The sequence below is a fragment of the Camellia sinensis genome, chromosome 7 (assembly GCF_055761805.1).
Source record: "Camellia sinensis isolate YWXY chromosome 7, ASM5576180v1, whole genome shotgun sequence".
Taxonomy (NCBI): domain Eukaryota; kingdom Viridiplantae; phylum Streptophyta; class Magnoliopsida; order Ericales; family Theaceae; genus Camellia; species Camellia sinensis.
Window position 1 is genome coordinate 184916095 of NC_138967.1, and position 22216 is coordinate 184938310.

General features: G+C 33.4%; 3 protein-coding genes across 3 annotated transcripts; 1 reads left to right on the forward strand and 2 right to left on the reverse strand.

Annotated features, from left to right (window-relative positions):
- Positions 1–1073: 1073 nt before the first annotated feature.
- LOC114258156 (putative serine/threonine-protein kinase PBL23) lies at positions 1074–6699 on the reverse strand. Its single transcript, XM_028198044.2, has 6 exons — positions 6564–6699; positions 4823–4965; positions 4142–4323; positions 3826–4015; positions 2220–2611; positions 1074–1501 (listed from the first exon to the last, which is right to left on the reverse strand). Exons 2-6 carry the CDS (start codon positions 4956–4958, stop codon positions 1190–1192), a joined length of 1212 nt encoding a protein of 403 aa, XP_028053845.2. The 5' UTR covers positions 4959–4965; positions 6564–6699; the 3' UTR covers positions 1074–1189.
- Positions 6700–6747: 48 nt separating this feature from the next.
- Positions 6748–8568, reverse strand: LOC114258166 (uncharacterized). The gene has a single exon (XM_028198054.2). It carries the CDS (start codon positions 8566–8568, stop codon positions 6748–6750), a length of 1821 nt encoding a protein of 606 aa, XP_028053855.2.
- Positions 8569–16694: 8126 nt separating this feature from the next.
- LOC145796368 (protein FAR1-RELATED SEQUENCE 4-like) lies at positions 16695–17237 on the forward strand. Its single transcript, XM_082881458.1, has one exon. The coding sequence runs from the start codon at positions 16695–16697 to the stop codon at positions 17235–17237; it is 543 nt and encodes a 180-aa protein (XP_082737584.1).
- Positions 17238–22216: the final 4979 nt, after the last annotated feature.

Below are 22216 nucleotides of genomic sequence, written 5' to 3' on the forward strand. Positions count from 1 at the left end.
TTTTAATAATTGAAGGGTTTAAGTGTAATTAACTCATAAAAACCCCAATATTGCTGCAATTTCTTGGCTGGCAAATATTTGTCTCTCTGCTTTTTTCTATTTATTATCATAATAGAAAATGCCATATAGAAGGAATGGCACTAATAATTGTCTATGTATTTAATAGTAATTAAAATATATAGAAAATGGAATTTTGACCAACTGGAGCTTGCTTATTAAATAATTCTTTTTGTCTATCTGCTTTTCTTAATAATTTTTTTAATTATATTTAAAAATTTTGAACAACTAATTTATCATTCGGATTCTATTATACTAGAAAACATTACAAATTTTAAAAAATAACAATAATAAAATTAAAAAAAAAGTTTATGGCTAATAATTTGATTTTTTTGTTTATTACAAAAAGACGTATAAAAAAATAGAAATAATGTGATCTAAATAAGTCAATAAGAAACTTATAAGCCATGTTGCCAAATGAAGAGATTTAAAAAAATAAATAAAAACACTTAAAAAGGTTTTTTTTTAAAATTTTTTTTAGAATATTGAAAAAAAAAAATCACTAAGGATTAAAAAATGAAATATTTTTAGTTGCCAAATAGAACTTTAGCTTAATTCGTTAAAAAGCAAAAGGTCTCATTCGAAAAATCATTTTTCACTAAAAATTAATTTGCATATGTTCTTCTCATCAACATGCCAAAAAAAGGAGAAAAAAAAATAAAAGAAGAGAGAAAGTACATAGAAAAGAAACAAAGATTTCATAGTTTTTTTGAAAGAAATCTAGGAATACAGAAAAATACACGAAAAGTGCACTGAACAAACCCAAGCAGCAGCTGCTTTTCAAATTTTATGTTACAAGTTGATAGTAGAAATCGACACGTTCGCAATAACATACCAAAAAATAAAATAAAATGACAATCGACTCAAAAAAAGTAGTGAATTTGACTTTACAATATCGTCCAATCGTACATAAAGTGCACAAAAGAGACACGAGATTGTCATCCCATTTTTTTTAAAGAGAAAATCTAGGGGCATAAAAAAAATACACAGTAAGCACAACAAAGAGACAAAGAGGCTTTTATGTGTCCATAGCAAACCTGTTTTTCCAAATTTTATGTTACAATTGGATCTCCAAGAATACACAATGTTCTCATCAAAAGGAAAAACAGAAAATCAAATGATAAGTTTCTGATCAATCTCTTTCCCTAGCACCATCATGTGAACTCTTTTCAACACCTTCAGCTATATTTCTACCCGAGGCCGAGGGCAATTTCGTCTTTTCTTCTGCATCCCCCTCCTCCTCATCTTCATCTTTGCTTCCTGTAGACAAGAACTCGAGGGCAGTTACCACGTCGCTGATCAAAGGTCGAACACTGTCTTCCTCTTGGAGACACATTGCAGCGATTGCAAGAGCTTGGTACAGTCCTTTTATGGGGTATTTGCCTTCCAACAATGGATCAGCCATTAATGTGAACTTTCTTTTGTCTTTGAATAGAGGTTGTGCCTACAAAAACAAAAACAAAAACAAAAACAAAAACAAAAATAGTTAGCATTACTTTTTACTGTAAAAAACTATGCAGGAGTTTGATATTGGAAACATAGTCAAATTCTTTAACAAAGAGGAAAAACATGCTTGGTAAACGCAAATGTTTCAAAAACTCATATTAAAAACGAGGGAGTGCCCAGAGGGGTTTGGAGGTGGAGAGGGACTCACGAGACGTGGCGGCCAGTAGAGGGGTGGTGGTCAGAGGTGGAGGGGGATAAGTTGGAGGTGGTGGCCAAATGTAGAGGGAGACTCATTGGAGGTGGTGGTCAGAGGAGGTCGCTAGGGGTGGTGCCTGGTGGTGGGGAAGGGAGGAAGGAATGAAAGTTTGTTTGAAACAAATGAAAATAATTTTTTTTTATATTTATAGAATTTAGTAAAATTTTGTAAAACTGCTTGCTTTTTTGGAAAAAAATAAATATCAAACAATTTTTTGTTTTCCACTTTCAAAATTTTTGTAAACATAAACAGAAACTTGTAAATATAGAAGCCCTACAAACATCAGTTTCATTTTGCTATTATCTCTGATATCAGTTTTCAAGAGAACTGAATTTCAAACATTGATAAAAGTTGGAAATTCAAAAATCTGTTGTGTTTTCCAGAAAACGAAAGCAAAAACAGAAAACAAAAAAATAAGAAATGATTATTTTGGAGCTGAGAGAGGGTTTTTCAAGCATACCCAAGTAACCAAATTCTGCTCGTCACTTGGTCTTGCATTGTCTATGACTCTCCTCCCTGTGATTATCTCCAAAAACACTACTCCAAAGCTGTACACATCGGACTTCGTTGTCAACTGACCCGTCAATGCATACTCAGGCGCACAATAGCCATAAGTTCCCATCACCCTTGTGGATACATGGCTCTTGTCACCGGTTGGACCGAGCTTGGCTAGCCCAAAATCAGACAGCTTCGGATTGAAATCCTCATCTAATAGTATGTTTGATGCTTTGAAATCACGGTAAATCACTGGAGGGTTCGCTGTTTCGTGCAAGTACTCGAGTCCTCTTGCTGCACCTTCTGCAATTTTCATCCTTTGGCACCAATCCAGAGGCTTCTTATTTGGAGCTAAGTCTGAAAAACAGAGCTGCTCTAAGTATAGTGAAGTTGCAGAGAAACTTGACTAGAGAAAGTAAACTTAAAACTCGTTTGAGCTTGACTCATATGTTAATTGAATCAGCTTGAGATAAAATTTTAGGCTCGTTTAGTGATCAAACGGAGCTCGACTCAACCCTAGCTTGAATAGACTCGTGAATACAATTATATATAAATCAATATTTATTTTATTTATCTATTTATGTTTAACATTTGTGCAACTTTACATATTCGATTGATGGAATTTATTAATAATATAATTTTTTTAAAATTATTTTGATCATAATCTTCTCTTTCAACCTTAATTTGCATAATAATTTAGGTTTTTCCTTTTCTTTTCAAACTCGAGCTTGACTCGTTTATGTAATTGTGTTGACTTAATCTAGGCTCAAGTTTCTCAAATACTTAACAAGCAAATCTCGAGGTCAATTCTCTAAGCTTGACTGATTTTTAGCGAGCCAAGCCAGAACACTCCAAAAATGTTAGATATCAACCCAAGGTGGTTCTCCCACTCCACCTACCCCACTAGCTAGTGGATGGGGCTAGTGGAAGGGGATAGGTGGTGACCAATCGGAACATCTCTCAATTATGTATAAATTGAGGTGAGGAAGAGGGGTTGAATGGAGAGAAAGAAAACCGAGAGAGAGCAAACCAAGAGAGTGAGAGATGTGAGGCAGAGAGACCGTCTCTCTCGGTGTGAGAGAGGGAGATGGGTAAGTGAGGATAGTGTGAGCTCCTCCTCTATTGTAATCTTTCTGTAATTTCTCTATTGTTATAGTAATAACTAGTTACTCTCCCGTGGACGTAGGCATTAAGGCCGAACCACGTTAAATATGGTGCCTCTTTGGGTGTGTGTGTTTTACTGCTTGGTATAAATTCTGGAAGGTCTTGGGCGAGATCCCCGATCTCCGACACAAAACTCAATTCGGCTCAACTCATTTGAAATTTTAGATGTGGGCCACACCCAAAAAGATTGATCTCACACATTTCAAATTTTGAATATTTTTCTATATTTTTTTTTTTTAGTACGTAGTCATTGCTCTAATTTAAAGTGGTTGCAATTGACTGATCACACAATGTAGGGCATAAACTTATATTAATGCTAAAATACCAAAGTGAAAATAAAAGATTTTGAATTATCCGATCATCTTTCTTAAAAATATATTGCAAATCAGAGCTAGTTTTGGGCATACCAAGAAGATGATCCTCCAGAGAACCATTGGCCATGAACTCATACACTAAGATCCTCTGATCTCCATCAGCGCAATACCCGACTAAATTGACAAGGTTAGGGTGGTGAAGAAGGCTCAACATCAACACCTCCACAAGGAATTCTCTGTTTCCTTGGAATCCATTCCTGTCAAGTTGCTTAACCGCCACATCCTACAAGCAACATGAACATAAAATTGATATCAAAACACACATTTCAATCCATTTTCTGACATATTTTATAATTACATGTGGAGAGAGAGAGAGAGAGAGAGAGAGAGAGAGAGATAGATTGTATACTTGATTTGAGCTTTCAATGTGCCCTTTGTAAACTCGGCCAAAGCCTCCTTCACCCACCAAGCAGTCAGGGTTGAAGTTCTGGGTTGCAGCAGACAGGTCTTTGAATGTGAAAATCTGAGCAGTAATATTCCCTTTTCCGATCTTCGCTATCTCTTCAGCAATGTACCTCCTCTTGCTTCCATCTGCACATTGAAACACGATCAAATTTCAATCGGGCAAACAAGGTTTTTGGCAAAATAAATCTTTACTGGTTATTTCAAAAAAGAGTACCCCTGTTTTGCTAGCATTTTAGGTGCATCAAGACCTTGTATCAAATTGTAAAATGATCCGTCAATATGCAAAAGACGACTAGCAAATTGAAAAAGTGAAAATTTTCTGCATTTGTAATGTTATTATTGTTAATGAAAGAACATCAATACAAATACATAATTCTTTTTTAGAAAAGTGCACAGAATGCAATTCTGGCAATTGAATTGAAGGATAGCTTTTCAGAACAAGAAAATTTACCATGCTTTTCTTCAAATTGCAAAATGATCCATCAAGATGCAAAACAGAAATAACAAATTGAATAATGAAATTTAATTACAATACAAAAAAAAAAAATTTCTAGAAAAATGAACAGAATGCAGTTCTAGCAACACTTGAATTGAATGGTAGCCTCACAGAAGAAGAAAAATTTACCAGACTTGAAGGATATGTTAGCAAAGGAGGCCAAAGTTTTCGTGTCTTTATATTCCTTGATGCTTTTCTTCAATGATTTTTGGCTGACTTGCTCTTCGGACATGCAACATGAAAAGCAACTCATCTTTGTTGACATCTAATACCTGCTTCAATCCAACCGAAACCAGATTCTAATTAGAACTTCAAATCAAATGGTGAGATCAGTGTTATCCATATGCATTGTGATTCAATTCAATCCGTGGCATGAACAAGAGGCAAGCAATTCGAGGGCAGGTTTTGAAATTTTCGAGTTTAATCAGATGAGAAATCAAAAACCTAAGCCCTGCAAAGGACCAGCCTATTCTGGTCTTTCAGGAAAGTAACGAAAAATTACGCAGTTCCTTGTTCTTCTCCCTCTAGGCTGTTGTGTTCAGACATATACTTGACATGGTCAAATATGCTAATTTTAGTAACTGACAGATATCAATATCTTTTCTTAACCACCTCTCTCTCTCTCACACACACACATTTTCAGAAGTTAGTTGAGGTGGATATTTTATTAATCATGAGAAATGATGCATAATTTTCTCTGTGCTAGCTCTTTATTTTCTTTTCTTTCTTTTTCCAAGTCAATTCTCCCTCCTACCTATTGTTAGCTACCCAAAACAACGTGTGGTGCATTAAGCCAGATCGGATGGCCTATAATCCTCCTTAAATCGGGGTTGTAATCCAACCCATCATGAATGATGATGTATCACCAACGTTCAACATTCACAAATTCTAGTTATTACCGTTTAAGCCATTTGTTGATACATGTAATGTTTGTTATTTTACTTTCATAAAAGAAGTGTCATATTCTTAATCTTATTTCATGCCTAATGAATTATTTTATTGGTTGGTTTGACACCATTTTTATCAATTGTGTGAAGAATATTTGGGCATTCTTTGAATACTAATTTAATTCTTTGAAAATTAAATATCACATTTTTTAATGTCCATTGCTGTTAGTGGAAATCATTACATTTTCTATCAGTTGAGTTGAGGTAGTTCTTTAAAAAAATGGAATGGCTCAATTTAATGAGGAATATACAGCAAAGACAGACTATTCAACAGAAATCTAAAGTTCAATCAAGCAATGTAACAAAATCAGCAGGTATTTAACCAAAATAGGCAAGGCAGAGCATTGGAACAAATACATTTGGAAGATTTAAAATGAAGGGATCTAACTGACTTACCAACCTAATTGGCATTGGCCAAGTGGTAGTCAATTGATCTTAGGTTGTGAACAAGTCAAGCCGAGACGAGTTTAAAAAATGTGTTCAGGCTTGATCTCAAACGTGTTTCAATCTCGCCAATATCTGGTAGATATAGTTTTATAATACATGTAAATTTATTAAGCTGAGTTCGATTCAAATTCAGAAAATTAACAAGTTTCAAAATCTGTTAACATAACAATCTGATCTCAAACGAACTTGTAATGAGCTGAACATAAGTTGAGCTCCAGTAGCTTGGTTCATTTTATGGGCTCAAGTCCCTGGATGTCTTGTCCATCATCGTTAATAACAACAACATTATGCTAAGAACACAGTGTTGGCCAAAAAACATTACAATGTTCTTATGATTCAAGAAGATGGAGAAACAGAATAACAACATTGTGAAATACAAATATGAAAAAGACTACTTGAAATAAAATTGTACAGTACAATTCACAAACTAGAAAAGCACTCAATAAGTCCTTTCTGAAAATATTACATGTCTCTACCTTCTTTTTAGATGCAAAGATGGTGATTCAAGCTAGCTATTCACCACAAGAAGCAAGAATAAATTGTCCACTTCCTTGACATTTTGAATTATCCCAAGGAAAACACACTGCATGTTCTGATTAGGGTTTCTCAACTGTACACCAAACTCGGACTTTTATGACTTTTGTTGCCCTTTAATCGAAACTAACGCCTAGCTCTTGCTGCTTTTAGCTGAGCAAAAAAATTCTCGAGTCTGCTAATCCGGGCTTCAAGTTCCGATACCGGAAACCCAGGTATATCGTCGATATCGATTTCTCCTTCATTTTTGTTGATGCTTACCCCATTATCAATCTGAATCCCTGCTCTACTCTCAATTACATTTTCAGTGAATTGACACGATTCCCCCATCACCGCTTCATTATACCTAGTATGTTCTCCTGGTTCCACTTGAGATTCCAACTCTTTCCCATCTCCATTATCTGCAATTAGAGGTGATGGAGTTTGAGGTTTTGTGCATTGAGAAGACTCGAGTATGTGCTCATCTTTGCCAATAGATTTTGCTGCTTTGATCCTCTTGGTTTTGGGGGCATCATTGTCTACCTTCTTTCCCTTAGAACTGTGTGATTTTTTTCTCAAATTCTTTTCCTGTACAAAATTTGATCGAATCCACCACTTCAGATATCGAGTGGTAACATCTGACTCGAAGAGTCGTGATGGAACGTACAATTTTGCATCTCCAATTGGTCTGGTGTAATTTTCCCAGGCAATTTCGGGTGTTTCATTGAACCGAGCCACACGACCTGGAAGATCTTGATCCATCCCAAATTGCATGGCAACGCGATGAGGAAGATACTGTTCTATACAGTCTAGGCCAACCAACTCACAAGCCCTCAAAAACCGAGCAAATGACTCCAAATCTTCATCCATTTCAGTACAAGACACCCACTCTTCTCTTTCTTTGTAGAACTCATAAAGAAGCCAGCTTTTCTCAGAAATGGCGAAAGGGCGCCATTGGAAGCTGTCTCCGGCAGAGTCTATAACCGATCCCACATTCTCAATACCCGGTCTCTTCGCCTTGTTCCATCGAGCCATTCTTGGCTCCCCGTGTTCAATCAAATTGGGTATTGGCCTCAATGAGGGAAATCTCTCCCAACCCCAAATCTGAACAAGATGCATTGGTGCCCATAAATCAATTAGACCTAGTTCATCACCATCTTCATTAGTTCTCCTACTAATCATAGAACCAACAATTGCTTCTTTCAACAATCTCAAATCGCGATAAATCCGCGAAAGAACAGCTGGAGCAAGAGCAATCTTCATCCCTCTAGCGAGACGAATCGCGATATGGTGAACATGTTTACCAACATTATTGAAAGAGTTTGGAAAAACATGCCTGGACAACCAGAGTACTAAAAACGCTTCGTGCTCGATTTCGCTTCCACTATTCATGAACCTCTTCGTCCATTGATGTTGATCGGCTTTTCTAGACTTGCTTCGGGTGATTTCAGTTCGAACTCTCAACAATTTCTCATCAATTTCACCCAATTCTTCGATTTCGACAGTACCCAAAACAGAGTCTCCAAGAACAGAGTAACCACCCAACACCACAACATCTTCCAGAGTAACCGTAGCTTCTCCCCATGGAAACACAAACGTGTTCGTCTCAGAACAAAATCGAGAACCAAGCCCTAAAACAATGTCAGTGTCGATACGGATTTGATACGTAGAAGTGATGATTGCTTCAAAGATCCCAGCTTTCTTCCATGTGAGTTGGTGCAGAGATTTCATTCGATCGACCCAATCTTCCCACTTTCTCAGAGGGTCTCGGGAGCCTTTGAATGCGACCTTCAATGGAAGATCAGAGAGATTGAGACTTGGGTTTTGAAGCTCGAAGATTGGGTCTTCAATGGCGGAAACAGAGGGTTTGAGGAAATGGGCGGGTCGGAGAGTTGGGGTTCCGCCAGAGAGTGAGACCATGAGATCTTCTCGATGCTCGATGATGGTGGGTTGTTCAAGGTCCTCCATTGTTGGAGCTCGAGAGGTCTTGATTGATGGGATTGGAAGATTAATTAGTAGGGGTTTTGTGGGTTCTGGATTGGAAACTGAACCATTCGGAAAATGGAGAGTCTGTTGTGCATGTTGACCCAAACCCTATAATGGAGTGTAGCACAAGCTAGTGAAAGACTTATAGAGAAAGGAGTCTGGGTCTGTGGGCCCCTTTTGGTGGGTCCAATTCATGATTTCAATTGTTGATTTTATAAGATTGACAGAAAAATTAAGGAAAAATTACTTAAAAATTTCATTTGGAAAGATGTTGTTCTATTTAGTTATGGAATTTTTTTTTAAAATTAATTAATCTTTTTATTTATGGTATATTTTGGAGGTTACGTATTTATCAGTGTGATTTTGGTTGTGATTTTTTTCTTAATGTCTGAATGGGTTGGTTATGATGTGGTGTTAATTTTTGAAATTTTTGTGGAGGATTGCATAAAGTGATTTGTAGAGTTAGTGATGTTTAGTCATTTGATGTGAAGGGACTGATGTGGAATTGTAGTGTTGTTGTTGATTTGTTATTTTATTTTATTTTTGTTTGATTTTAACACTACCACCCATACAAGACCCACTACATACATGATTTTGACAAATGCATCCTCATTACCATGCATTTCAATAACATGTACACCTCCAACAAATCATCGCCAATAACATACAAGTCATCAACATTCCATAAGAATTCCAACATATCTACAATTGCAGACACTGACGTAATGAAATCATTGCTTCCATTGAAATTGGTTAATTTTTACTAACATGGAAGTCACACGTTCTAGCATTTACGTGGACAATCGCAATCAAATCCTACACAAAAGTCGACAAAATCTTTCACTACCACTGCAACAAACCTCCACTCAAATAAAACTCATTTTCGAAGGCTTCCATTAAACATCCTAAGGCCTCATTTGGGAACAGGTTAATTTAGTAATTTTTTAGCTATTTGGCTAAAATATGAGCTAAAAAAACAAAAATGCTAGAAGCCCCAAAAATTCTACCAAAAGTTTTACCAAATGTCTCACATGGGTGTGGGACCCACATGGGACCCACATTGTGTGGGTCCCACACCCATGTGAGACATTTGGTAAAAATTTTGGTAGAATATTTGGGGTCTCTAGCATTACTCCTAAAAAAAACTAGTATGTTTGGGATGACTTTTTGACTTTTTACAAAAAGATGTGCAAAAAGTAGAGTGAAAAGAGAATCTTTGACTTTTTGGTATGGATTGTTGGCTTTTTGGCTAATTTAGGCCCCGTTTGGGGACTTACCTTTTTAGCCAAAAAGCCAAAAAGGTATCCTTTTAGCCAAAAAGCCAACAACTCATACCAAAAAGTCAAAGATTCTCTTTTCTCTCTACTTTTTGCACATACTTTTATAATTAGCCAAAAAGTCATTCCAAACATATAAGTTTTTTTTACCTACTTTTTTAGCCAAATAGCCAAAAAGTTACTAAATTAGCCTGTTCCCAAACGAGACCTTAGTAACTTTTTGACTTTTTTGCTAAAATGGAGGATTCCCAAACGAGGCCTAAGCATCTATATATCATCAATACCACTCTAAAAAAAATGTAACACTCTAATATAACACTCCAAAAAAATTTATTAGTGTAACATTCTAATATAACACATAATTTTTTTTATTTATTGTAACACTCTAATGGCCCCGTTTGGTAGAGCTGTGGGAAAGTGATTATAACTTATACCTTAACAGCTTATAGCTTATAACTGTGAACATATGCTGATTTTTGACTTATAAATTAAGTTTCTCCTCCCCCACTCAAAGAATAAGTTGATTTTTGACTTACAAAAAGTTATAAACTGTATTATTAAGCTGAACCAAACACATCAAAATAACTTAAATTAAGTTAAAAGCTGAAATAAGCCCTACCAAATAGGGCCAATGTAATACACAAAAAAACTCTTTAGTCTATTATTTCCAAACATAACACTCTAATATAACACTCAAAAAAAATCTTTAGTGTAACACTCTAATGTAACACATACAAAAACTCCTTAGCCTCCGTTTGGCAAGAAAAAGCCCAGGTTTTTTTGGCTAAAATAGCCACAAAAAACAAAATAGGCTATTTTAGCCACAAAAAACAAAACATCAAATCCAACCCATAATCATTACAATCCTCTCTCACAAAAAAAGCCAAAAAAGTCAAAAAGTCCTTCCCAAACCAGGCTAAAAAAGCCAAAAAGCCAAAAAGCCAACCCACTTCCCAAACGGAGGCTTAGTGTAACACTCGAATGTAACAAAAAAAAAAAATTCGTGTACTTTTTCTAAATGTAACACTCTAACATAATACTCTAAAAAAACTCATTGGTGTAATACTCTAATATAATACACAAAAACTCCTTAGTGTAACATTCTAATGTAACATACAAAAAAACTCCTTAGTGTACATTTTTTTCCCCCAAACATAACACTTCAATATAATACTTAAAAAAAAATTTCTTAGTGTAACACTTTAATGTAATACACAAAAAAAACTCTTTGGTGTACTTTTCCTAACCTTAACGCTCTAATGTAACAAAAATAAAAAATAAAAAATAAGTCTATTTTTCTTAAACGTAACATTCCAATATAAGATTAAAAAAGGAAGAATGTGAGATTTTTCAAACCATTGCAAAATAAATATAAATATTCCTTAGTAAGTTTTGGACAAATGTATAATTTCAAACTGTGGGTGTTACGTTTGGAAAATGAACACTAATGAGTATTTTTAGTGTTTTTGTGTATTACATTAATGTATGTTTATTGGAGTGTTACATTTGGGATTACACTGATTTAAGTGTTACGTCTGGGATTACACTGATTGAAGTGTTACGTTTGGAAAAAGTACAACAAGGATTTTTTTTTTAATTTTATTTTTATGTTACATTGGAGCATTACGTTTGGGAAAAGTATACCAATGAGTTTTTTAGTGTGTTACATTGAAGTATTATGTTATTGGAGTGTACATTAGAGTGTTAGGTTTTTGTTCGTTCTAAAATTAGGAAAAATTCAAAACTTCTATATTGTAAATTGTTCAAATGTGTAATTTTATATTTTGAGAAATTCACTTTTATCTCTAAAAAATTAAATCCAAACATGTAAATGACTACCCTTTTATGTAATTTCTATTTTAATAAGACATTTGGGTTCATACAAAAAAATGAAGGACTAAACAATTTACAAAATCACATTTTGAGATTTATTGGTATTTCACTAAAAAAATAAATTATGTAAAATTTTAATTAATTAGATATAATCATTACATGATTTCGGGGTGATTTGGAAAGTCGGTTAAAAGTTGATTTTTTGAATTTTTTATCCTTTTGTGTTTAAAAAATATGAAAGATGATGTGACCAAAAATGGATTAAAAGTTAAAGTTTTGTTTGGTTATGTATTTTTGGCTAAAAAAACACAAAAAGACAAAATTATCTATATAAGTTAATAAGACAAAATATCACATCTAAACCATAATTATTACATTTTTTTTTCACAAAAGTCAAAAAAATCAAAAAAGTCAAATCAAACAAGGTTAAAAAAATCAAACTAAAAAAATCTCAATACAAAAAAATTAACTAAAATAGTCAATGACAAACGAAGGCGGTAATTTAACTTTTTTTTTGGCTTTCTAAATGGTCAATGTATTATCTATAATCTATGGTTTCTTTTGACAATATTTTTTTTAAAAAAGGTTAACTTATTGAGTTATTAACTTATTTAAGTTATATTATTTCTCTATTTTTTGTACTTTTTTTCGTAATAAATAAAAAAATCAGTTAATAAATTATACCTAAAACAACCCTATATTATCAACCTGTTTGGGAAGTAATTTTTTTATTAAAATATAAAATGAAAAAAATTAATATGTCTAGAAAGAATTATTTAATTTTTTACAAAAAAAAAAATTTGTGTAAAAAATAGAGATAATGTGAATTTTTTTTTGATGTTCTTGTATGTGTTAAATTTTTTTATGACTTTTTTTAATGATTTTTTTGTTTTTTTTTAGTTTATAATATCTTCCAAATGATTACAAAATTTTGCGGGTTCTGTTCTATATGCTTGAAAAATTCAATGCAATTTTTTGAATTATTTAAACAATGAAAATAAGTAAATTCATTATGTGTCACAATTTGATTGGTCTAAAATTAAACTTTTAAAGTAAGTCCTTAAACTCTCATGAGTTGTCAAAATGTTGTTGAATTTCTTTCCTTAAATAATACTATCGTAATTATTTGTCATTAAGACTTTATTACCTTAAAACATGATATCACAATGACAATAGGCTATTTTAATTGACTTTTTAACTATTTTAAAGGGTGTTTGAAACAATCTAAATAAATATATTTTTTAGTTTTTTATAAAAAAAAAATATATGAAAAAATAGAGAGATAATATGAACAAAAAAAGATTAAAAAAAATGCTAATATAGGGGATGCCAAATAGTGTATTTGGAAAAATAATTAATTTTTTTAGTTGATTTGATGGTTATGAGAAAAAAAAAAAAATAATTATAATTTAAATGTGACATTTTCTCTTATTAATTATTTTAACTTATTTTGTCTTTATTAATTATTTTAATCCAAATTCAACTTACCAAACATGAACAATACCCTTGGACACTGTTTTGGGGAAAAAAAAAATTAATTTTTATAATTTTAAAAGGGCGCTTTTTTGATAAATCCCCTTTCTAAAAGTTTTATTCCATTCAATCTATATTTTTTTTGACTATTCGTTTATGTCCTATTTGAGATAATAAGACCAAAACATCCTCAATCTCTCTTACCCCCATTAATGTTGATATTTAATGTTAATTGTCATTATGTTTTGGTAATTCCCATACATCAAGATGTTGACTGTTATTATATTCATATTAATTTGAAAATGAATTTTTGTCATTGTGTTGTCATTTACATAATGTAAATATTCATAATAAAACATACGAATGTGAATATTCACATAAATTCTGGAATATAGATAAAGACACCATGATCATGGTGGCATGTGTGAAAGTTCGCATTGGGGCAAAAAAATAGACAATATTAAGTAGAAATGAATATTTTTCAATGGTAATTTTCATGTTATATCCATAGACAAATGTTAATGTTCACAATGTTTATATCAACATGATCATGGTGACAGGTGTGAAAGTTCGCATTGGGGCCAAAAAATGGAAAATATTAAGTGAGAATGGATACTTTTCAATGGTAATCTTCATATTATATCCACATACAAATATTAATGTCCACAATGGTAATGTCAAGGTTCACATTAACAACCCCTGTTTTGAATATAAGAATAATGTTAATATTCACGTTGTAGCTTACAAAGTATAAAAATATGACAATATCAACAATACATTAACCATACACTACTATTTTTTTTGGATAATCAATCATGATGTGAATAAGAATATACAAATAATGTGAATGTTCACATTACAACACTAGCTACACACACAAACAATAATATATCAAACCACCATTTCATTATTTTTTGAAAAAAAAAAAAAAAAAAAAAGCAGAGAGTTCACATCTTTTGAACACCATCAACACCAATAGCAACCACAATCACAAAAAGGGAAAAAATAACATATTATCATTGCTTAAAAATAAGAATGTTCACATGTTGTGAACGTTCATATCACTACATTACATGAGAGAGAATTGTCCGAAAAGGTGTTGTGAACGTTCACATAAAATGAGGGAGAAAACACAAAAATATGACAGCTTCAACAATGTATTAACCACACACCACTATTTTTTTGGGTAATCAAACATGATGTGAATAAGAATGTACAGATAATATGAATGTCCACATCACAACACTAGCTACACATATAGACAATAATATATCAAACCACCATTTCATTATTTTTGAAAAACAAAAAAACAAAAAATAGAGAGTTCACATCTTTTGAACACCAACAACACCAATAGCAATCACAATCACAATCATAATCATAATCACAAAAATGGGAAAAATAACATATAGTCACTGCTTAAAAATAAGAATGTTCACATGTTGTGAACGTTTACATCGCTATATTAGATGAGAGAGAATTTTTCGAAAAAGTGTTGTAAACGTTCACATCAGATGAGAAAGAATTCTCAAGGCGTTGAAACCATTAAAGAACTTTCTAGAAAGGTGTCCATTTTATAAGATTATCAAATTTTTTAATAAGTTGGATGAAAATGGAGCTTTTTTTATTTAGGGTTTAGGGACATTAAATATCAACATTAAAGTTTGATGAAAATGGAGCTTTTTTGGTTTAGGGTTTAGAGACAGTAAATATCAATATTAAATATCAACATTAAATATAAGAGTATAAAAGTCTAAGAAAATAGTGTAAATCAAGAAAAATGACTTTATGGAATAAAAATATACATACATAGAACTAAATTGTTAAAAAATTCCTTCATGAACTTCTTAAATTAGAACACTTTTAAATGAGATTTAAGAATAAAAATCCCATTTTAAAATAATAAAAGAGTTTTGCAACACAACATTAATTTATATAACAGAGCTGCTACAAGGCCCAAATATGTAACGGCTCGAATGGCTCGAAAGTGGTTTCCCTCCGAAAATTTGATGCATGTGGAGCTCACGTGTTCTGGAAAGCAAACTAATGAAACAAAAAACAGAAACAAGAGAGAAAAGAAGGGAGAAAGAGAGAGAGGTTGCGAACCAGACTACAGGACTTCACGATGACGAGAGAGACAACCATGATGACCATCGACCTGGTGTTCACCGACGAGCGTCGCTGACCACTGTCCACCGTCGTTCGGAATCTCCATGTCGAATGTCCTAAACATTTTTATCTGTGCATGTAGGTAAGTTATTGTTTTTATTTTATTTTATTTTTCTAAGATGCATTTGTGAGAGAGGTGTAAGAGGCAATTTATTTGATCTGTATCTGTTAAAAAAAAAAAAACTTTTTTGGTTGTTTCGAAAGCAAGCCCTCTGTTAAACATTTCCATTGTAGTGATGCATGCCAATTGTTTGATGAAAGTCCCCATAGAGAAATTATCTTGATTTTTTATGTTTTGGTTAATAAAAGCCCTGATGCATGGCAATTGTTTTGGTTGATGAAATTATCCCCATAGATTCATGATTCATGCCAATTATTTTCAAACAAACAAGTAAATAAATTTAACCAAAGTCAGATTGTGACCAACCTATATAATGTCATTGAGTTTACAATCTCAATTGAGTTATTTAGCAAGAACAAATGGTATTTAAAGTCCCTCTCTTAGGGATTGTTTGGGATGTACTAAATAAGTGCACTTTTTGACTTTTTATAAAAAGATGTGTAGAAAAGTAAAGAGGAGATATTGATTGATGTGACCTAAAAAAGATAAAAAGTATGGACTTATTTAGTCTTCCCAAACAAGTAATTTTGTGAATAGTTATACAAATTTAGTGACACGATGCTAATCTTTCTTGATTTAGCAAGAACACTGAAATTATGTTTGAATTAACTAATTTTGACAGTTAGAGTAATGTTTGGATTACTGTTTGAATTCAAACACTAATCTCAATGTTTGAATTAACTAATCTCATTACTGTACATTAGTTAATTCAAATAATCTCAGTGTTTGAATTTAAGTGTATGTACAGTGTTCTCATTAATTAACAAATTTCGGTGTAAGAATTAACTCATTACTGAGATCAGTGTTCTCATTAGTTAACTGAGATCAACTCATTACTGGGATCATCTCAGTGTAAGAATTAACTCATTACTGAGATCAATGTGTTGAATTAATCTCAGTGTTCTCATCCATTGTTGTACATTATTGTTTGAAAATGGAACACTTAATTTGTTTCAGTGTTGAAATTCCTATGTATGTTAAATTCGTTTTTGGCAAAATTATTGACCATCTAAGAACTTGGAAATCATTGTAAACCATTTCAATGTTGTTTGATAAGACATAGAACTTTCATGGACATTAAAACAAATGGTATTAATTAACCTTGAAATGAAATATCCCTATCCAATATGAAAATCTATTTGGTTACCGGTTAAGTTGGAGAACCTTAGAAAAATTGAAATGCACTTACACTTTATTTTCTATTTGGTTTGAAGCTACACGAACTACACGCTTCAATGGACATTGATTCAAACAATCCTTCATTGAATGAGACTGAGGAAGTTGAAGAAGCGGAGAACAATTCGTCATTAAATGAGATTGGTGAAGTTAAAGAACCTAAGAAGGGCATGTGTTTTAGCTCAAAGCAAGAAGTATATTCGTTTTATGCAAAATATGCGAAGCACCTCGGATTTGCTGTAGCTTATAAAACACAGAATATTGGACAAGATGGGGAAGTAAAATACTTTGGAATTGAATGTACTCGGGTACGCAAGAGAACAAAACAATCAGAAGTACACCCTCTCGAACCATCTTTGTCATCATTCATTGAATGTAAAGCAAAGGTTAGAGCAACTTTACAAAAGGATGTAAGATTTAAGTTGACCACAGTTGTGCTTGAACATACGCATGACTTGATTCCTAGTGACTCGCGACATTTTGCAATGAATAAGAGAATTCTTACCCCTGTGAAGAGAAGACTAGAAATAAACGATGAAGTAGGGATAGGGGTGGCTAGATGTCGCGACCCAAAACCTGTTTCTATAGGTTTAGTGTCGTAACCAGCCAGTAATCTGAGATTACCAAAGGCCTTCCTGTACAATAAAAAATAATCGGGGCTAGCGAAAGCAATATTCAAAAACACCAATAGTCCAATGAGTTGTGCATCTATATGAACAAATATTTACATGCAAAAAAACGTTAATTTACCCACATTCAGTACATAACTAGTAACTTAAGGCACTCAAAACAACTCGGTAGACTTCAAAAGGGTAACTCGGTTAAAGACCCCTTCTAGACTTGACTTCCAGAACGCTCACCTATACATACATATATAAACGGTGAGTTAAAGTCCAGTGAATAACATTAACGTAAAGGGGTTAGTGAACTAATTCCAAATATATCATATCCGTAAAACAAATCATGACACAGTCATTCATATCAGTCTCATATCAGATTATAACATAATGATATATCTCATAAAACATATCACATATCGTCTTCCGACTAGAGTAATCGGTTCCGGATACCGATTAAACACATATCACCACAATGAAGTGGCTAACGAGATCTCATAATCACATATATGTCATGGACCCGCATTAACATGTCGTCCCCCATGACTTGGGACTATCTATGGATGCCATAATAGATTTCAAACATCGGACATTCTTTCAAGTAAACAAATATCATTTCAAAAATCATAACTTATCAAATCACATTTGGAACATAATTTATATGAACATATCTTTACAATAATGTTACTCACAGTGGGCTTCCAGAATGGTTGGTCAAGCAGTCCTTTGACTTGTGACCTACAATCACAAATATACATAGCATGATACACAATCATCTTAAACATATTTAATTCACTTAAGCTTTTAAATATAGATGACTAGAATTATGAATTAATTAGATTATTAATTTCCTTTAATCTCTAATTAAAACATGTTTAGTCATATATTAACCAAACTAATTAAATATAAGTAATCTAATCATAAACCAATCCTTATTAGGTTCACTAATTACACAATCAAGCCTAAATTAGGCTCATACACATTAAATTAAAATTATTCAGTCATGTTTAAATTACTGAATCAGAAACTCATAAGTATGCACATTTTGCAATTTCAACTCCATTTTCAAGCAAATGAAGGCCCAAATAATTAATCTTCACATTTATTTCCATAATCTTGAGCCTAACTCAATTTCAATTGAATTTAATTAATTCTCAATTAAGTCTTAATTTGACTACATCTAATTTTATGAACCTAAATCAAAATTTTAATTGAATTCTTATAAAGCTCTAAATATTAAATTAAACCCATTTTTTCCATTTTTGAAACTCAATTTCATGAAACATCCATTTTCTTGAACCCAAGCTCTAATTCATGCTTAATCTCTCCTTAAACTCCATGAATCATGTTTGAAAATAAGTTTAGAATCATTGTTCTCTTGAAAATATGTCATGCATGTAAGAATTATGAGTTAAATTGATCAATTCTTCAAATTTTTTTCACATGCATGCCCTAAGCTCTTAATTACATGAGTAAATCTCCTATTTAAGGACAAATTCAATTCATTTAAACTTATACCTTGGAACATGATGTGTAATAGAGCTTCAATATCAAAAGTTTGGAATAATTTCTTACCTTAAGTGAACAAATTATAGAGGAATGGCCTTCAATTCTAGTTCTCTCTTTTCTTTTCCTTCTCTTTTTCTTGTCTGTTGAGTTCACATTCTCAAAGTCTCTCTTTTTCTCTCTGTAATAACCCTCACCACTGTTTACCGATAACACCATTGATTACTGCTAAATTAAGACTGATCATGATAATTGACTGAATTGACTGAAATCCTGAACTGATTGATTGTCTGTATCTGTTTAAGTGCATTTCTATCTGTTCGACTGTCAAATTATTTGTTCCTGTTTTATGTTTTAAACTGCAAATTGAAGGCCTTATCGGCGGTCGAACCAGAAATTGATTAGCGTTATGTGCTAATTAGAATTTATGGGATTTTATGGTATATTTACTTGAAATGTGATTTGGTATGATTAAATTAGATTAAATAGCATTGAAGCACAAAAGTCCAAGTATTTACCATAATGCCATGTTAGTAGACCACTTAGGCAACACATATTGAAGCCTTATTACATTCAAACAAAACATTTGTTCAGCCATTCTTGAGCCCTCAACTGACTAAGAGAGAGAGAGAGAGAGAGAGAATTGAGTTGTTCTTGAGAGTTTTAGCTTGGAATTTGAAGAATTATAGAAGAGACTGCTTACTTGAGCTTCTAGTCTTATAATTGGAGACTTAAGGTATACCTTCTTGTTCATGAATTCAAGTCATTTTGTTGCATGGCATGGAAGTCTAGAGATTAAAGACATAAATTAGCTTCATATGTAGAATTAAGAGCTTAATCCATGCATGCATGTTGCCATTCTTGAGTTTTGAAGTTAATGTTCATGAAATTCCACATGCATGTTCATATTTTTGCAATGGACCATGAATTCATCTTGTTTTTTAGGGAATTGGCTCATTAGAGCATGTAATTGAAGCTTTGATCTTGGTTAAATACTTGCATGTCACATTAAAGCTATGTTCTTGAAATTTGGTTCAAAATTATGTTTAATTGAACTACTCTTGGGCTTTGATTTCTCAAATTGATCTTCAAAATATGTTATACTATGAGTTTTAAAGTGTTTTCCAGAAAATTAGCCCAAAAGGATCGAATTTGGTACATTGAAACTTGTTTTTGAGCTTGAAGTTCAAATTTGGAAACTCCAGATTTTGGACTCACGCTCGAGCGGAATTACTGAAGCTCGAGCGTGAAATTCATGCATCCAGCACTTTACACTGTTTTACAGTCCGCTCGAGCGGCGTATTGGACGCTCAAGCGAGAACTTGTGTCACACGCTCGAGCAGGTATTGAGCGCCCAATCGAGCATGATTTTCACACATCCAGTACTTTTGGCATGTTTTACAGTCCGCTCGAGCGGGATAACTCATGCTCGAGCGGATTATTTTGTTTGCCTCTACGCTCGAGCGGGTAAACCCACGCTCGAGCGGGACCCCTATTTTCTAAAAATTCTGAAAATGTTTTTAAAGTACATCTTTGCATCCTCATTTCATTCTAGGCATTCTTAGGCCTAGTTTAAGGCATCTTAATGAGGATATTGATGTAGAACCACACCGAGTCAAGATAGGGATTAAGTTATTATTTCCCAACAGTGTAGCTTAGTGTGTGTTCACTCTGTAACTGTGTAGGGTTGGCATCCGAGGACGTGTACTAGCTTATCTGTAGTACAGAATTCTGTGAGTAACAATGTTGTAAAGATATGTTCGAAAATGAATATTTTCTGAATGATCAACTGAACTGTTTTCTGAACTGTTTACTGTTAACTGAATGAATGTTTGTCCTCTATTCTGAACTGTATTGTGGCATCCTTAGCAACTACTGTTACTGTTACTGCTACTGTTACAGAGATCTCTGTCAATTCCTATCTTGGAACTTCTGTTTACTGTTACGATGGCCATCATTAACTGTTCGGTCTTTTAAGACCTACTGTTTACTGTACTGTTCTGCTAATGGATGTACCACATATGACTGTTATGACTGAATGACTGATATACTGATTCAATGAACTGTTTTCGTTACTATAAGGACATTCATTCTTAACCTCTTTACACATTATGTTATTTACTGGGTTTTAGCTCACTGCTCATATATATATGTAGGTGTACAGGCACCGGACCGTTACTAGAAGCGTCATGGTAAACTCCAGTTTTGTCAAGCCAACCAACGTGCCTCACTAAGAGGTTCCAAGTCCTTCAAGCTAGGGCTTTTGGGTGTTTTAGTTTCCCCCTTTTTGTATCTGTTTTGTAATTACTGTATAAACTGAATGACATCGTACTGTACTGTTATGGTAGGGATTCGGTCCCTAACCTAAATATCTGTATATGATGTAGGTATGTACTATTTTGTTCTGAATGTGTATATATATGAAAAGTCTTTTTGCATACAGACTGTCACAGCTCATTGGACATCGTCTAATTACTGTTTTGACTTTTGCCAGCCCCTGTACTCTGTATTACTGTATTACTGTTAAGCAGGACTTCGGTAATCTCGGATTACTGGCCGGTTATGGTGCTAAACCCATAGGGACGGGTTTGGGTCGTGACACACACACTCTCTCTCTCTACGTGTATTTGATATGTGAAACTAGCAATACCCACTAACCTCTCTATCTTTCTTATTCAATTTATGGGAACACACTAGTTCTTGTGATTATACATATTTTAGGTTTTAATATTATATTACCTAATTGGGATAAAATTCTGTCACGCCCCAAAATTTGAGACAAAATATATATATATATATATATATCAAGTACAACTCAAACAAGAGAGATAACCACAATATTTTAATATACACATACAAGCAGACTTATAACATAGATAACTGATTTAAGTTCCACTAGAGGTTTACAAACATTGTCAAATCAAAAGGTAAAAGAAAAGAGAACACAAAAACAAACTACTAGTCCAAATTTTCAAGTGAACCACGGCTCTAAAACTTCATCTTGATTGTCTTTGGGATAACCTTCCCCGTCGTAAGCTACTTCTTCACCTGGCATGACACGCCATGAGCTTGGAATGCCCAGTAAAGACGCACACGCTGCCATATCTTCTATCAATCAATCAACCATACACAAAACAATTCAGGTAACATAATGTACTTACAATAAGGTTTTATGAATTAGTAGTTAGACTAGGCATCTAGAACCCCCAAAAGAGATCATTCTACCTAACCACAAGGATTGAACACCGGACTATTCAGAACTCCCCTTTTTGCTGCTTTGCAGACCTTACCACCTATGCCCACCTTCCGATTATTTACCTGTCAGTGGCATTGATGGACCTCAAAAGGGATGGCCAACAAGTGGGCTCGCTTACACCCAAATCGTGCCCAGGGCTCGCTTACACCCTGCACATACCATACCAAAGGGCTCGCTTACACCCTAAAACTACCGTGTAAAG

What these genes read in the sequence shown, in the direction of transcription:
- LOC114258156 (XM_028198044.2), bottom strand. Translation starts at nt 4,958, where the DNA reads ATGTCAACAAAGATGAGTTGCTTTTCATGTTGCATGTCCGAAGAGCAA. An exon ending in ACATTGAAAGCTCAAATCAA is followed by an intron (nt 4,016 to 4,141) that starts GTATACAATCTA and finishes TGTTGCTTGTAG; the next exon opens with GATGTGGCGGTTAAGCAACT. An exon ending in AGCAGAATTTGGTTACTTGG is followed by an intron (nt 1,502 to 2,219) that starts GTATGCTTGAAA and finishes TTGTTTTTGTAG; the next exon opens with GCACAACCTCTATTCAAAGA.
- LOC114258166 (XM_028198054.2), bottom strand. Translation starts at nt 8,568, where the DNA reads ATGGAGGACCTTGAACAACCCACCATCATCGAGCATCGAGAAGATCTC.
- LOC145796368 (XM_082881458.1), top strand. Translation starts at nt 16,695, where the DNA reads ATGGACATTGATTCAAACAATCCTTCATTGAATGAGACTGAGGAAGTT.